This window comes from Lygodium microphyllum, chromosome 9, assembly GCF_053477565.2.
Source record: "Lygodium microphyllum isolate KBCC chromosome 9, Lygodium_microphyllum_v1.1.10, whole genome shotgun sequence".
NCBI lineage: Eukaryota > Viridiplantae > Streptophyta > Polypodiopsida > Schizaeales > Lygodiaceae > Lygodium > Lygodium microphyllum.
Window position 1 is genome coordinate 68,378,498 of NC_141143.1, and position 16,698 is coordinate 68,395,195.

At 40.7% G+C, this 16,698-nt stretch overlaps 1 protein-coding gene across 1 annotated transcript; it reads left to right on the forward strand.

Annotated features, from left to right (window-relative positions):
- Positions 1-1,001: 1,001 nt before the first annotated feature.
- Positions 1,002-10,502, forward strand: LOC148031143 (Nucleoporin autopeptidase). Its single transcript, XM_087684679.1, has 13 exons — positions 1,002-1,292; positions 1,681-1,731; positions 5,733-6,023; positions 6,248-6,763; positions 6,883-7,098; positions 7,544-8,112; positions 8,208-8,295; positions 8,376-8,436; positions 8,519-8,639; positions 8,730-8,849; positions 8,921-9,095; positions 9,197-9,244; positions 9,350-10,502. The coding sequence occupies exons 2-13, from the start codon at positions 1,707-1,709 to the stop codon at positions 10,057-10,059; spliced, it is 2,940 nt and encodes a 979-aa protein (XP_087540805.1). The 5' UTR covers positions 1,002-1,292; positions 1,681-1,706; the 3' UTR covers positions 10,060-10,502.
- The last annotated feature ends 6,196 nt before the right edge of the window (positions 10,503-16,698 follow it).

Below are 16,698 nucleotides of genomic sequence, written 5' to 3' on the forward strand. Positions count from 1 at the left end.
GGGCTATAGAAAAGTTAACAAGATTCTACAAGAACTACTCTAGTCTCTTTAATCTTAGCTTCAAAAAAGCAATTCTAATATTGGACAAATGATATAAGTAATAACATGAATAGTACTTATGACTTGTACACAACTTGCAGCTTGCACCCTTGTAGGTGAGCTGTGAGGACTCAGAAGTTAGGAGAAGTCATGACTCATGAGGAGTAGGCGCCAACTGGGTTGCCAGGGAGGCTAGTGAGTCAGTGAGGAGGAATTGTGAGGACTCAAGAGGACTCGTGATGGTGCTGGGCGGCGCTACTGAGGGCGGAATCGTGGATGCTAGTGGGCAACGAGTCGAGGGCAATCGCCGATTGTTGCTCAGTTTGGTGCCAAGTGGCACTGGGTAGACTCCACAGACCAGTCACCATATCGGTCTTGCCGCCCGCCACCCAATCGACGGTGCCACTTGCACTACAGGTACTGTTCCAAGCTCTAGCCTTCAGATCCACTGTCCCAAGATGGCGGTCAGTTACGTGCCTCTAGGGCCCAGGCTCCAGAGTTTGAGGCTCTACGTCTCAAGACTCAACCTGCATACTACGCAGTGCGTAGTGTATTGTATGCATATTGTGCTGGCTGCACCTTGGGTTGGTGACGGGGCTCGGCTCCCACAAGCACAAGAACTAGGCATTGGGCAATAAGATTAATAAATTTATTTATATTAAAATAGATTAAATTTTTAGGGGAAAAAATGCTCTTCGAATGCACTGCCCGTCTCCAAGGAGGGAAATTTTTTTAATTTTGCCCTTCAAATGCATTGCTTGCAATATTTTAGGATTCTCTAGCAGCTCAATAATGGCTGTGCAACCTTCAAAAATGAACACGCCGACGCCCGGCTAGTGGATGGACTTGAGCCTCTTCATATGTCCCCGATGCGATAGCCTTAGAGGCTCGTACTTTTTACGCTATGTTCCTTATGTTGGGCGACCGGGCCAATATATGGTGTTTATGACACATTCTCTCTCTATCTTTCTCTCCCTCCCTCATTTTCTTCTCTCTCTCTCTCTCTCTCTCTCTCTCTGTGTATGTAACAGGTTTCTCTCGTCCATCAACGCAGACGGTCGCCTGCTCATCTTAAGCGCCCCCGCCATCGTCTCGACCTCTCAAGTCCGGTCCCTGCAGGCGTAGCGGCGTCCCCTTGATAATTCCTCATCCTGTATACGCCCCCCGTAACAACCTCCCCGTGACTTGCCTCGAGCTCCGCAACACATAGCTGCCTCGCATCATCGTCGTCATCATCCGCCATTCATCATCAGGTAAATGCAGCGTTGCTCTGTCTTTCGCGAGTCTCTTCTGCAAAGCATATCCCCTGTTTTGATACAGTGCAGTCTTTTGTCGTCTAATGTGAGTGCTACTGTAGATCTTTGAAACCCTAGTTCAGGGAAATCAAGGAGTATTTGGTTGACTTTCAGCTTTGTGTGATGGAAATCTAGGTGTTTCCCTAGGGAGAGAGAGGCGGAGAGGTTCTGAATGTTATGTCCAGTTCTGATTGCCAAAATCCTTTTTGTCGGCTTGCTTCAGTCCTGCTTCTAGCCACGAAGTGGTCCATCGAGGGCAAGGGTTGAGGCATCCTTGTATCGTGGTTTATGATGGTTGGCCTTCTCATCGGTGATTACAGTTTTTCAGTTGTTGCGTTTTTTGCAGGGTTTGGAGATCAACCTCTGTATCAGATGGCTTTGTTTGGTTCGAGCAGTTGTAAGAGCTCTTCACCTGAACTGTTTGGTTCTTAGAGATGTATTTGTGATCTTTCTAGCTAAATTCTCTCTGCCCTTGTGTGGAAAGAGAACCAAACAATGATTTGCTGTATTTTAAGCCTAAGATTGAGCAATGACTTGTCATATGGATCGGTTCATCGCATGTTGAATTACAAGTTTTGTGCTTTCAATTGAACTTATACATTGGGAGGCTTATTTAACTGAGTTAAAAGGCTAACTTGAGGCAAAATGCCATTTTGAGAAGCGATTAGGTAGAGGGAAAATAACCAAACAGTGATTTGCTGTATTTTAAGCCTAAGATTGAGCAATGACTTGTCATACGGATCGGTTCATCGCATGTTGAATTACAAGTTTTGTGCTTTCAATTGAACTTATACATTGGGAGGCTTATTTAACTGAGTTAAAAGGCTAACTTGAGGCAAAATGCCATTTTGAGAAGCGATTAGGTAGAGGGCAAATTGCATGATCTTCGCATCAAACTATTATCCTTGCACATGGCGTCTCCTTTTTGCCTTTAAATCATGGTGTAGAAAGAGAGAGCTTCACCATTGCTTTGGCAAGAGGAATGGCTTTCATAACAAGTGCAAGGAATGCTTCCATTTGGGACATTTGTGGCTGTAAGAAATGCTAATCTCAGCTTTTTTTTCTCATGCTTGCAATTAGTCCTCTCATGAGACCCATTTGTGGCGTTTGTGGCTGTTAGAACTTCTTTTTTCTCGTGCTTGTAATTAGTCCTCTCATGAGACCTTGTGCATTAAGAATTGAGCACTTTTGCCCTTCTTATTAGAAGTGCTTGCATTTAGGACATGTGGCAAAAGTGCTACATTGAATTGAGATACATCTTTCTTTCCTAAATATAATTTGATGTAGGAATATCATTTTATGGTGCATTTTTCATTGTATAGGAATAGCATTTTATGCCATGTTTTCCATAAAACAGTAGCTACTAGTTTACAAGAGCATTATGTGTGCCTTTATGTAACATGTAGTGTATCACATGCCTGCCATGTTTCACTTGCAAAAACTATGCCTAGTTTTTGATGTCCTAATGCTGATAGTGTTTTTTGCATGGTTCATGTGTTCTACCTTCTAAGCTAAGGCAACATTGCAACTTCTGGATTAAACAATATCATTTAAGTATCGGGATGCAAACTACCATACTAGTACTTAATCAAGGTCCATTGTTTAGGGCTTGGAACATAGTAACACTGTATCACTGCTTAGGACTTGGACACATTTTACTATCTTTTTGGGCCTAGTCATAGTTTGAAGGAATACAATAATATTCTTTTAAGCCTTCCACAATTTTGCAAAAGTAATCGTGCTTTGCATTTAGATTAGGATGAAAATGCTAAACTATGCTTTAATGTGGTTTTAATCAAAATCAAACCCAATAGTGATGGTTATTGTTTAGTAGACTAATGTGGTTTTAATCAAGATCAAACCCATTAATGATGGCTACTGTTTAGTAGATAACCCTATTAGAGGCAATACTTTTTGAGTTTAGGGTAAGCCTTAAGGCTTTATGTGAGAACCCTAGGTTCAAATTGGACCAAGGTGTGAGTCATACTTCAATCACCTTTTCAAACTTGTCTAAATTGGCTATATAGAAACATATGGAAAAACTATGCCCCCTATTATGCTTGTAATGCATGAAGAAAATGACTATTGCTGTATGCCATGTGGATGGTAAGTCAGCAAGCGAATGTGGATTACAAGTCATGTCGCTTGCCTATATGTATGTGTGTGTATGCATAAATAAACACATATATATTTCACACACAGAGATAGGTACATATGTACGAGAGAGAGAGAGAGAGAGAGAGAGAGAGAGAGAGAGAGAGAGAGAGAGAGAGAGAGAGAGAGAGAGAGAGAGAGAGAGCATAGTCATAGCGATGGTCATTTTTGGACTTGAGGATTGTAGGGATGGTTGACAATTTCTCCTTGTTATTATATTGCTTTTGATTGTGGGGAGGGAGTGGGGAACGAAGGGAGGCAAGGAGGACCAAGGATTGATCTGCGTAGGGATTGGAAACCCTAGCCTCCACTAGATATGCCTATGATGAAGGTTGTCATTTAGAAAGGATTGATGTACTAATCATGTGCCAAAGCTCTAGATACCCTCACTAGACTTTGGTTGAGGCTCACACATAGGACATGTGCATAGAACAAGATAGAGAAAAAACATGTTTGCTACCATCTCCTCTCAAATCTTAGGTGTGGTTGAAGGCCAAAGTTGTGGAGGGAATGGAACAACTTGTGAAAGGGGAAAGTCAAATGCCACGAACATCCTCCAAAGAAAGCTCTAGGGATTTGCATTGGAATTGAGGGTAGCAAAAAATTTGATTGAAGATTAGAACATGTTTATAATACTGTAGTTTGTCAAAGATGAACCTAGCTGAGTATCATTACCCCCCTCCCTAGAGAAGAACCTTAAGGAATGGGTGGCAAGAACATGCCAACGCGAGTAGAGGCCTCAAATGGGTCACTTAGAAGGTTTCTAATCGGGATTGGATAAGCTGAATCACTAGCCCAACTAGATGATAGCAAGGAGCTATATGGAACCGGCTTGAGAATAGAGATCCGAGAGCCAATCGCACTTGAAAGACATATGACTTAGAGCATTGCTATTCACGAGCCAAGGCCTTTCAGAGATGAACAAGCTGAGGGAGAATCCTCCACTTGATGGATGTGAAGGAAGACATACTCAAGTCGTAGCAATGGGAGGAGATGTGGATGAAGAAGTAGGCTCCTTTTCTCCTTCCTTTGCACTAGGACAAAGACGAGGGTACTTCTTCTAGCATTTCTTTGGGTGATGGACCTTTCCACAATGAGGGAAACTAGAGAAACCCTCTTTGTTATCATCAGAGTGAGATCATGACTTTGATCTAATTTTCTTCCCCCTCCCCCCCTCCCCCCCCAGCTTCCGTTCTTCATTTGTCCTTTCTTGGAGAAGTTATTGGAGTTACCCATCTAAGTCGACCTTCATTGTAGCTCTAGGCCAGCTTCCCCTACTATTTTCAAAAATTTAATTAGAGGGTAGAGAGGATAGGAGCTTGTGGATATGGCCAACAACTCATCACCACAACTCATGATACATCCCATTGTTGCAATTAAAACAAGTGTAAAGCTTTTTACTTGGTGACCAAGCCAAGGCATAGGCATGACATGCCTCTAGGTGAGCCAAAGCCATTGCAGAGTGACTACTGGAAAAAAAGAGCTAAGATTAACCTTGATTTTATGTGGCATTGTGTTATTGGCTCAGACCTAAATGTCAAGAAGTCTATTGAGACTATTTATATAATAAGAAGTGGAACTTGATTGATTCTTGGTTTTGCTAGTGGAGAAAGACAATGTGTAACCAAAGTACTCTCTGAGCTGAAATCTCTCTTCTGAGTGCTGAAATCTTCACTTTGTCACCAACATATGTGTGGTGGTGAATCAAGGTCAGACTTCCATTTAGATTTCGGCTAGGATTATATATTCTAGCTAAAGGACCTACAGAAAAAAGGAAAGCTTAACAATGCTAATACTTTTTGCAAAGGGCAACAAGATAAAGAACATTTGATGAAAGCATCAAATTTTTGCAGGCAAAGAGCAAAAGAGGGTTGCTGCAGGAAGCCTAATAATCCTGAAAGACCATGTCAACCTTTGTTTACAGAAATCTGCAACAGGGTGTTTACTTGTTTATCAGAGCAGCCAGCCTGCATAGAGGTTACAGCAAAAATTCCTTCATGCATGTGCAGTGAGAGTGCTGCAAATTATTTTCTTGAAGGAGAGCAGATATAGCATATGTAGGAAATTCCAGGGGTTATTACTCGCATGTGAAACAGACTTTTGTTGTTATCACAATGTAGCTAATCAGTTGTTTGAATAACCTAGCTTATCAGTTGTTTGAACAGTCCTTTCCTTTTTGTGACCTTATCAACAATCAGAGCATTTGTGTTTTATTTGTCATAACCAAGAACACCTTTTCTACAGCCTTTGGAGCTTCAACACCTAGCCCATTTGGGGGAGCTTCACCTGCATCAAATCCTTTTGGTACATCAACACCATCAAGTCCATTTGGAACGCCTCAAAACACATCTATATTTGGTGCAAAGCCTTTTGGAAGTCCCACATTTGGTGCCCAAACTGGAAGCTCTCTGTTTGGGGGAACAGCGACTGGTGTATTTGGAGCAACTCAAGCATCACCTTTAGGATCTTCAACTCCAGCCTTTGGTGCATCGTCTACACCAGCATTTGGTAGTAGTCCATCTCCATTTGGATCAGGTTAGCACCACATTTTGAAACATATTTAATATTCACTGTACTGTTTGTTACCTAGCTTGTGGTATCTTAATGTTCTGAATTCTATCGCAAAGTTGGAAGTTAGGCAGATTTTACTGGAAAAGCTTGAAATTGCTACCTATTTAATCAAGTTTCCTGTGGAGACGGTCTGTTGTATGAAAGTTTCTGTCTTCTTTCTGAAGTGATTGATTGATTGTCCTTGACAGGTTCATCTATCTTTGGACAAAAACCTGCAACTACATTTGGTGGTTTTGGGTCAACTTCTGGACAAACAAACCCGTTTGGTACGACACCATTTGGGCAGAGTCAGCCAGCATTTGGTTCCCCTTCATTTGGTTCAAGTACCCCTGCTTTTGGTTCAACACCTTTTGGCTCAACTACTCCTGCCTTTGGTTCTACTACGACCCCTGCATTTGGCGCTTCATCAACCCCTGCCTTTGGTGCTGCTTCAACCCCAGCCTTTGGTGCCTCTTCAACCCCCGCCTTTGGTGCCTCCTCAACCCCTGCTTTTGGTGCCTCCTCAACCCCTGCTTTTGGTGCGAGTGCCTCTTCGACCCCTGCCTTTGGTGCTTCTTCCCCTTTGTTTGGTAGTACCACTCCAACGTTTGGACAATCAACTCCAGCATTTGGGAGCGGTTCTAGTCCAGCATTTGGCAGTTCGAGTCTATTTGGAAGTAGTCCTGCTGCTTCACCATTTGGAGCTCAAAGTACTCCTGCTTTTGGTATGTTGGATTGGTTGATTTTTGGTGGTCGTCCTATTGTAGCTCTAGATATGTCTCATCCTACACAGTTTTTTGGTTTTGTCTTTTCTGGCTTTCTTAAAATTTTTTTAATTGTGCAGGGTCATCTTCAGCATTTGGTTCTTCAGCTTTTGGTGCCTCCCCCTTTTCTGGGCAACGTAATGGCAGTAGGGCAGCTGGGTATGCTGTTACAAGCGATACAGATGCCGGTGTTAATGGCCAGGCTGGCAAGCTGATATCTATATCAGCTATGCCTGCATACAAAAACAAATCCGTGGAAGAGTTAAGGTGGGAGGATTATCAGGCCGGGGATAAAGGTCAGTAGTTTTATGCAACTTTTGTCTCTCATTTGTTTTACAATCAGGTGCACAAACTAGTTAATAGTCTCTTCGTGATGAAGCTGTTCACTTGTACGTAAATTGCAATCCTTTGATTTTCACAAACATGTTTCTGTTTTGATTAAAGTGCAGTGCAATACTGTAATGGTCACAAACATGCTTCTGTTTTGATTAAATTTTTGCATGTAGTCATGCATATTTATGCCTGAAGGATCTTGTTTTTGCTCTTTGATGCTAAGTATCTTTTGGCTTTTTATAATTAGCAATCTTTCGGAGCCATTGCAGCTTCACTAATCTGCATTATGTATTTCATACACTGTAAATTCCATAACAGTATGTTCAGTTTTTTATTTGATTCTGATCCCAGAAGTGTACTGGCTTTGTGGTTAGCAGTATTGACATTGAGATGGCATGTGATTTGCAGGTGGGCCTAGCACTGCTGCACAGCAACCTGCCACTGGAATTTTTGGAGCAACGTCAAGTCCTTTTGGAGGGACGTCCTCAACCTTCACCCAGACTCCAGCAAACCCATTTGGTGGTGGTGCATCAAATCCCTTTGCACCAAAGCCTGCTGGGGCTTTTGGAATGCCCAGCACTGGTGCCGCAATATCATCATCTCCATCCCTTTTTGGAGCTACCACAAGTACCTTTGGTCAATCAACCTCCCCATCGTTTGGACTAGGTTTAAGCTCTCCATTTGCCACTGGCAGTACATCTAGTTTTGGTTCAGGATTTGCAGCTGGATCCTCAACATTTGGAACTCCTGCCTCTGCGTTTAGCTCTGGAGGAGGGTCTAGTTTATTCAATGCTGGCACAAGTGCATTCACTTCTCCATTTGGTCAGACCCAGGCATCAGGCTCGTTGTTCTCAACACCAAATCAACCGTTTGGTAGCACAACACTTTCGTTTAGTACTCCAGCACTTGGTTCTAGTCCGTTTGGAAGCTCAGCTTTACCTTTTCAAACTAAGCCTGTTGGTATTTCACAGCCTGGGGTAAGCCAAACTTATTTAATCTTTTTCAATAACCTGCCCTACTGGCTCTTCGTTGGATTGGTTTACATGTTAGGAAATGTGTGCACTTTTGGCAGTCTTCGATTTTTGGTGCCTTCCAGGCATCAACTCCAATCCAAACACCTGGAACATTTGGCTTTACTGGTCTTAATCAGCCTCAACCAGGTATCTTCCCCTCCTTGAGTTTATCTCTGGTAGTAAATGAAATGTGTTCATAACATAATTGTCTTCCGTCTCTTTACAAGTGGCTAGCACGTTCGGGGCACCTGCTATTCCTGGAGCTGGTCTCAGCACATTACCTCAGCAGTATGTGTTTATAATTCAAGCATATTAGACTATAATATGTGAAATACATCAGTTGTTTTGCTAACTTTTATGTTCTCCACAGGCCCAGTGTCCCTGTGCCAGTAAGCAACCCTTTTGGCACTCTACCTGCAATGCCACAAATGTCGATTGGCCGCAGCGCTGGTACTGGCCCTTCAGTACAGTATGGTATATCTAGTATTCCAGTAAGTAATACCTGTCCACATTCTTTAGTTGTTATTTGTGCATGTATAGAGGGCTAGCAAGTTAGGAACAACTTCTGTCATTGCCTATAGGTATCTGATCGACCAACCCAAGTGCGGACTACATCACTTCTCACACCCAGGCATATTACTCAAAGATCAAGAATCCGCATGCAGACACGGCGTTACCATCCACAAAAAGATAGCCCAAAGGTAAATCTTAGGTGGCGTCTTTCTCCTCGGTATGTTGAAATAAACTCCAGCTAATATGTGCTGTTTTGCAGGTTTCGTTTTTTAGTGATGGTGAAGAAACACCAAGCACTCCTAAAGCAGATGCGATGTTTGTACCTCGGGAAAATCCAAGAGCTTTGTTTATCCGCCAGACTGATCAATCTCCAAGCACTCCTATTGGCACAAAGATGAATGCCAGAGAAGGGGCAACTCCTGTGAAGGCAACCGGTAAGGACTTGCATCTAGTACAGACTTCTGATGTACTAGCTGTCAGTGGGCTGACTTGTTTGTTTTTGCTGTCTCCTTTACTTTCATGTTTTGTACTTCAGATGATGGAATGCCTGATCTATCAAGCTCTCCAGAGCGCAATATGGAGAGTAAGTAACTGCAATTGGTTTTCAACTAGCTTCGTTTCCTGCACAACTTCATTTTTTGGTGCTTTTATACATGTTTCTGCTGACAGCAAGTCTTTCATTTTACAGGTCCATTGCAGGGTGGTTCTGGTAGCTTGGGAGAGCAAGTTAAAGCAGATGAGGAGATCCCATTAACGAAGCATGCCACTTCAAAGCAAAATGGTTCCCATGGAGATCACTTGCACAGAGGAAACGGATATATTTCTATTACAGGGCATCGAGCAGGAGAAGCAGCTGTTGCATATGAACATGGGGCAGATATTGAAGCTCTTATGCCAAAGTTGAGGCATTCTGATTACTACATTCAGCCTAGAGTTCAGGAGTTAGCTGCAAAAGAGCGCGCCGAGCCTGGGTATTGCCGCAGGGTGAAAGATTTTATTGTTGGCAGGCATGGATATGGTTTTGTGAAGTTTTTGGGTGAGACAGACGTCAGAGGTCTTGATTTGGAAAGTATTATTCAGTTCAACAAGTGTGAGGTGCTTGTATACATGGATGAGAGTAAAAAGCCAGCTCCTGGGTTGGGTTTGAACAAGCCAGCTGAAATCACACTGTTGAATGTCAAATGTATAGATAAGAAAACAGGCCAACACTATCATGAGGGTTTTGAGGTTGAAAAGTTCAGTAAGAGATTGAAAAAGAAAACAGAGGAGCAGGGTGCTGAGTTCATTTCATATGATGCAGCTAAAGGAGAATGGAAATTTCGTGTAAAACACTTCAGTAAATATGGACTTGCAAGCTCGGAGTATGAAGACTCACTAAAGAGTGGCGTTTGTTCATAAAGCACAGCCAAATAAGGTCCCGATGGGCATGTTGACCAGGCAGGTGAGATTGTGTATAATGCGGGTTATCCCTGCTTCTGGATGTTATATTCTGACCAGTTATGAGTTCTAGGGTGAGTGCTTCAAATTTCGTGTGTCCTGCAAGTCCGATGCAAGAAGGGAGTGCTTGTACTCAGGTTATATGAAGTTATAGAGGGAGATCTATGTGTATTGTGCTAGAATTTTTTGTATAAAAGGACTTGAGGTGGTGAAACGAGTTGGTTTCTCAAGGGCTGTTTTTCCTGCACCAGTCATTTCTGCCGGATATGATAATGATGATTTGTATGTATGTAACGATAAAGGATATTTTGGATACTGGGTGAAAATGAACATAACAGTTCGTTGAACTCATTTTGTATTGTTTGTGGGTAGCAATGATTATTAATTTACTGCTAAATTTCTTGAAAATCCTGGCCGTGCAGGTTAAAATTTTTGGTTCGTTGCTTTACATTGATTGTTTTCTGTGCAGCATACTCATTTTTGATGGATCTCTGTGGTCTAGCAGCCTCATACATTTAGTTCACTGCTTTAGGTTTTGGCCGAGAGAAGTTCTGCTAGACTGCTTTATGATGTGGCAGTATGAAATATCTGGAGCCCTTGTGTGCACAGATTTTATTTTATTTTTGGGTGGAACAACAGTCCTATGGTTGAGGGTATATCGTTAAGAATATCAGATCAGGGGAAAACCCATCAGACTCCGCCTCAGCTATGGAATGTAAGTTAAGGCGGTCATCAAATTGCTGAAAAGATCTTGTAAGAATGTGTGGGTATGGATAGACGGGAACCAGAATCTCCAATGGGTCAGTGTCTATTGAACAGGGAATGTGGGAGCGTTTAACTACTTTGAGGAATCTGAACAGGCAAAAAAATTACTAGGTTAAAAGGATGCATAATGGCAATGCTTTCTATGATATGTTTTCATGAGTGCTTTAACTGAACAGGCAAAAAAGGAAAGGTGAAATCTTGTCTGCTTACATCGGCCATGCCATTTTATAAAAATCTGGTCATTGTCCTTGAGGAAATGCCATGGGCAGCTATATAGGATATGTAAACTTGCTTGATTTGGTTTGAGATTGGGCGTGGTGGTGTGGGGGGACTTTGGCTGTTTGCATCATTTAAACATCCTAGGGCTTCTTGATTGAGTCCATATATTGCTTCTCTTTAGGGATGTATGAGCTAACAGCCTCTGCCTGTATTAGTGGGTAACCATAGTGCAAAATGTTCTTTATGATTCAAGGTTTGTGTATGCTGCATGTTTTTTAAAGACTGCTCTTGGGTACTTGATGTGATTTTTTGATTTGTTATTCATGAATGTTGTTAGATGAAATAACCAAAGATTGGCTAGTTTTGTATGATGCTTTTCTCTTGTGCTCCTCTCGCAAATGAATGATCATTTTAATTTACGTCATCTTTTTTCATGCTTGGGTTAGTATGGCATTAAAAATATGCTTTCTATCCAGAGGCATAGAAATGGCATAGCGGAAAGGCACACAAGATATATCAGTAAGGAATCCTTTGTATTCATAATATAGAGAGAAAATATTGAGGCACAACTCTAAGACTATGCCCTTGTGACACCACCCGAGTGAGGGTTCACTATTCAGTAGGGAATCACATATAGAAACACATCCCAAGCATGGCTTGAGTGACTACTCTTTACATAGGTGTTTCTAGTAGTAGCGCCATGGCATACGTAACAAAGTTCTTACACTCAACCTTGCTTATTGGATTGTTGTCATTAGCAATCTAAGGGTGGTTTTCTTGACTCATTTTGAGGTCTTAATACAACTCATTCTATCAAGTTGGTTAGTGTCTATTGGTTTGGGGCTTGACTCATTAGTGGGGTCTTAATGTAGTCTTTTCTATTGAGTTGGTTAGTGTTTGTTGCATTATGACATGGGGGTCTTAACACAATTGCTTTGATCAAGCTAGCTAGGTTGCGTCTTTTTAGACTTAGTTTTTAAATTCTTTTTCATTTTAGTCCACCTTAGACTTAATTACATTTGAGGAGTGAAGACTTCATAGCCCTAACTTTATTTTGGCTTGGTGCTCATGGTCTTGCATGCTAAGCTTTGTAAGCATGATCCCAAGTTATTGCACTATTGGGATGAAGGCATGGTGGCTTGGTTAGTGCCATGTTGTGCCACGTCTTAAGGGAGTCGGTCTTTTGGGTTGTTCCTTGTGCAATTTCTCCCCTTTTTAATGCCTTTGCTTTGACCTTGGGAACTTGAGTCTCTTGGTTCGTTTGCCAAGATGTTACCTTCATCTCTAAGTCAAGTACTTAGGCTATTTTCTTGTGTCTTTCTTTGTAAGATTTATCTTGCTTGCCTTGAACTTAGACAAGATTGTCGGTTTAGCTTGCCTTTTCACATGAAAGGTGTGGTCTAGGTGCATGGTATCTTATTAGCTCTTCTTAGTCTTCTTTGGAGTTGAAAGTTCTTTAGGGGGTATAAACTAAGTTGTCACACTTAGCTTGGATTTGGGGTTGGGGAAGTAGAGGTAGCATTGAAGTTCTTGGGGTAATGCATATGTTTGGAGTGCTTGGTGTGTCATAGTTCCATAGGATTGAGATGACAACTCTTTGTATTGCTTGCGACTTGAATGTCACGATCTCAATCTTTACCAATGTTGAGTATGGTTCTAATGGATTTCATAGCCCAAAGAGATTCATTGTATGAGTGAGTTGGAGGGTTTTCCAAGGCTCAATCAGCAAGGTTCCCTTCCATGGCACTAAGTTACCTCACTTGGACCATGTTGTAAGCACTTTCTCATGCTCTCCCTTTTTTGAGGCTTCATCCTCTAACTCATTCTATCCAAGCTCATAAGGGCTTTAGCCACGAGTTTATCTTGGATGGTTTTGAGGCATCATCATTATTATCTCTCATCTTGGCTCTAGCAACTTGCCTATGTTTCTTGGTGTTTGGTTTCGCCTTTTTTATTTTCTTATTCTCATTTTCTTCTTTCTCCATCTTTTCTTCTTCTTTTCGGTCTACTTTGTCTAGATCTATCTTTGCTTGCTCCTCTTGTTCTAGCTTATCGTCTTTGTTTGGCTTTTTCTCTCTCCTCACTCTTTCTTCTAAGTTGGCTCCTCCTCTTTCGACTTGCTCATTTTTGTTAGTAACTTTCTTCGTTTGCTTTTTTTCTTCTTGCTTCTTCCTATATCTTTTTTTTTCCCTTCGAGCTTCTTCCTAGTTAACTCTAGTAGTTTTTTTGTCTCTTTTCTTCTCTTCTCTTGTCTCATCTTTTCCTTGATATTCTCTATGGCTCCATCTAAGTCTTTTTTTCCTTCTCTTCGATAATCTTCTTCTATCTCATTCCATATATTCATGATTCTCTCCTTCAATTCTCTTTGTAGTCTAGCATTATTGAACTTTGTGGGATTGGTTGGTGGTTGGGGTTTTCAAGGTCGAAGTGTTCTAAGGTCTAGACTAAGCTCATCCTCACCCTACTCTTCTTTTTCGGGGGGTTAGGGTAGAGGTGTTCCAAGATTTGGGCTGAGTTTATCCTCTCCCTTTTTTTCTTCTTTTTATTTTAACTTCATCTTATTCTCTTCTTCTTTTCCTAACTCCTCTTCTAATGTTGAAGTGTTGGCACCATGTAGCGGACACCCTATCCAAGGTGCTCTTACCCTTTCATTCTCATATTCTAAGTCTATTTCCTCATCTACTTTCTCATTATCATCTTCATCAAAGGCATTCGTGCCTCATAGAAGGGCACCATCTTGGTCTCACCCTTGATCTCAATGGATAGAGGTGTTTCAAGATCAAGATTGAGCTTATCCTCCCCTTTCTCAAACTCTATTTTTTCTAAGATAAGTTCTTCTTTCAATTGTGTTGTAGCTTGTGGTAGGGCTCATCTTTCTAACATGTCCACCTATTTTCATCTTATTTTTTTATCCTAATTCCATCATAATATTTTTTTATCTTTGAACTCACATCCATTCTCATCATTCTCCCTTCACATGATACTCTATCTTTTCTTTTTCTTCTTGATTGCCTTTCGATTGGCATTCTTTGGGAGAGGGGTAGTCGGTATAGAGGTAATCTCCTTCTAGGTGCTAGTCGATGGGAAAATCTTTGGGGTAGTAGTATCCATCTTCTTCAAAGGGGTATTCATTGTAGAGGTATTGATCTTAGGTGTAGCCTTCTTGGTAGTAGTCGAGGTAGTAGCAACTGGCTCCTTGTTGGGGATGAGGTGTTCCAAGATTGGGGACTGAGCTCATCCTTTCCCTTGCCATTTTCTTCAGCTTTATTTGACTAGAATTATTCTTATTTTATCACATGTTTCTTATTTTCTTGGCTCTTCTGTTCTTTGGTTGGCTTCACTTCATTCTTTAGCTCTTGGACTCTTTCGGCTCTCATCTACTTTAAGTATGGTTTAGCTCGCTCCTTTACTTCTTCAAATCTAGAGACAGTTTTCCAGTCTTACCTCAATATGATTTCTCCTTGTAGCTCCATGTCAAGGTTTCAGGCCATTTTCGCTTGCCATAGCTTGGGCCTCTCTCTCTCTCTCTCTCTCTCTCTCTCTCTCTCTCACATCATGAACAGTTGGTAATAGCTCTTCGACCTTCTCTTCCAAGTTGCACAACACATCTATTCCTTTGTGGGTCTTCTCTAGTGCTTTGATGGTATTCTTGGTTTGCTGAATCAAGTTGAGCCACAGCTTCTTCTTGTATGTGATCTTGAGTCAATGGTATATCTCATCCTCCTCTTCAAAGAAAGTGTCCTTCCATAGCTTGAGCTCTCTCCAAGTCATTTTGAGAGGGGTTTGTTGTGACATGGCGTGTCGTGTCGTGTCAAGGTCATTGAATGCGTTGCGTGATGTGTTATGGTAGGATCTCCTTTACATCCATGAGTCTACTTCCCTCTTGAGCTAGTATGCTCCACATTAGAGTTGCTCTGATACCAAGTATAATGACTTTGAGTCATAATCTGTCATGAGGCACATAAATGGCACAACAGAAAGGCACACAAGATATATCAATAAGGAATCCTTTGTATTCACGATAATGTGGCTCTTTTTTTATATTTTTTTGGATTTTGATGGATGGGTGTAGATGAGTAGGTGAGGATGCTAAATGTCCTAAGGCTTTATGGTGTGAGGTTTGTATATATTGCACTTTCTTTTCAGAATACTCCCTTGGGATTTGAGTTGGTTTTAGATTCATGAATCATGAATGATGTTAGATCTCTATTACTTGTAGTGATCATATGAAATTGGATGTAGTCACATTATATTGGTAAGTAACCTAAGGTTGGCAAGCTTTATACCATGGTTTTTCTTTTATCTTTCTTTGTCATATACACACAACTATTGTAAACAGTTTATATAAGTTCTTAAACTTGGAGGAGTTATCATTGGTTTGTCAATTATATTAATACTTTGTTATTAATATGATATGGAGGTAAAGAGAGAGAGAGTTCTATCCATCATCCCAATTATTTTGTTTTCAAAGAGTATCTTTACACTCTTTTCTATCGATGTGGAGATTATAGTTTCACGATATCCATCTCTTAACCTTATGATTATACTTGTTAAGAATGGTCCTTGTGTAACACACAAGATTTGAAAATTTTGGGTTAGATATGACCACTTGCTCTTTAATGGTTTAGGTGATGTTCTCATTTATCAAAGATGAGTAAATTTATCAAAACTATTATTGACCATGACAAGTTTTTATGGGGGACTTGACCCAAAGAAATGGTCTATACTATTACAAAGACATCTTAAAAATACTCTTTAGATAATATACATTGGCATCTTGAAAGACCTGCTCAAAGATGTTGCCCAAAAATATTGAGAATTTTATTCAAACTTTGAGTTCTACAACCAAAAGAGACATGATACAAGAAAATACAAGATGTGGATGATAAATTTCTCATGTCTACTTCTTTGTCCGCTACACTTTCCCTTATTTTTGGGCTTCTCTATTGCCATAAAAATGTACAAGGGAAAATATTATTAGCATTTAAAGAAAAATCACTACTTGTTAGTAGAAGAATCCCCAGTGTGGCAATACTAGTTCTAAATAACTTGGAGGCTACAAAAATGTAACAAAAACTTGTGGTTAACGGTGGGGTGTATCACTTAGATATCATTTTTGCCAATGCTAGATGGAATTGGCTCATAAATTTTTTGAGACTTCTTTGTAGATGTGTACAATACAAATTATTTAAATGTGAACTTAAAATCCTTACCAACAAATGAGAAATACTCCTTGTCAGTATGCAATTTCAAAAATTGGTAGCATCAAATTTTGGCCCAAACCTACTAGGTCCATCCCCTTTTTAATAGATAACAATGAAACCAAGTGTTTCTTCCCTTCAAAGGGTAAGATGGGCTTCTAGCTTCATAAGAAACATAGCAAATTCTTCCAACAAAATTATAATGGAAAATGAGTCATTGCTACAAGTGATGATACTTCATCAAAAAGTTTTAAGTGGTCATGAATCTTTGTAGAATGGAGTAGGATCATAACAATTGGTCCTAGTTGGAGATTTTCTATATAAGGATTCCTCTCGACATGATTTTCCTAATGCAGTGTACTTATACTTTTCCAATAAGTACTTGAATTCTACTAGCATAAAAAAGCAATGTTTA

Bases quoted from the DNA above. Each gene is read 5' to 3' on its own strand.
- LOC148031143 (XM_087684679.1), top strand. From the start codon at position 1,707: ATGGCTTTGTTTGGTTCGAGCAGTT. The intron at 7,099-7,543 runs GTCAGTAGTTTT...TGTGATTTGCAG, and splicing joins TTATCAGGCCGGGGATAAAG to GTGGGCCTAGCACTGCTGCA. The intron at 9,245-9,349 runs GTAAGTAACTGC...TTCATTTTACAG, and splicing joins TCCAGAGCGCAATATGGAGA to GTCCATTGCAGGGTGGTTCT.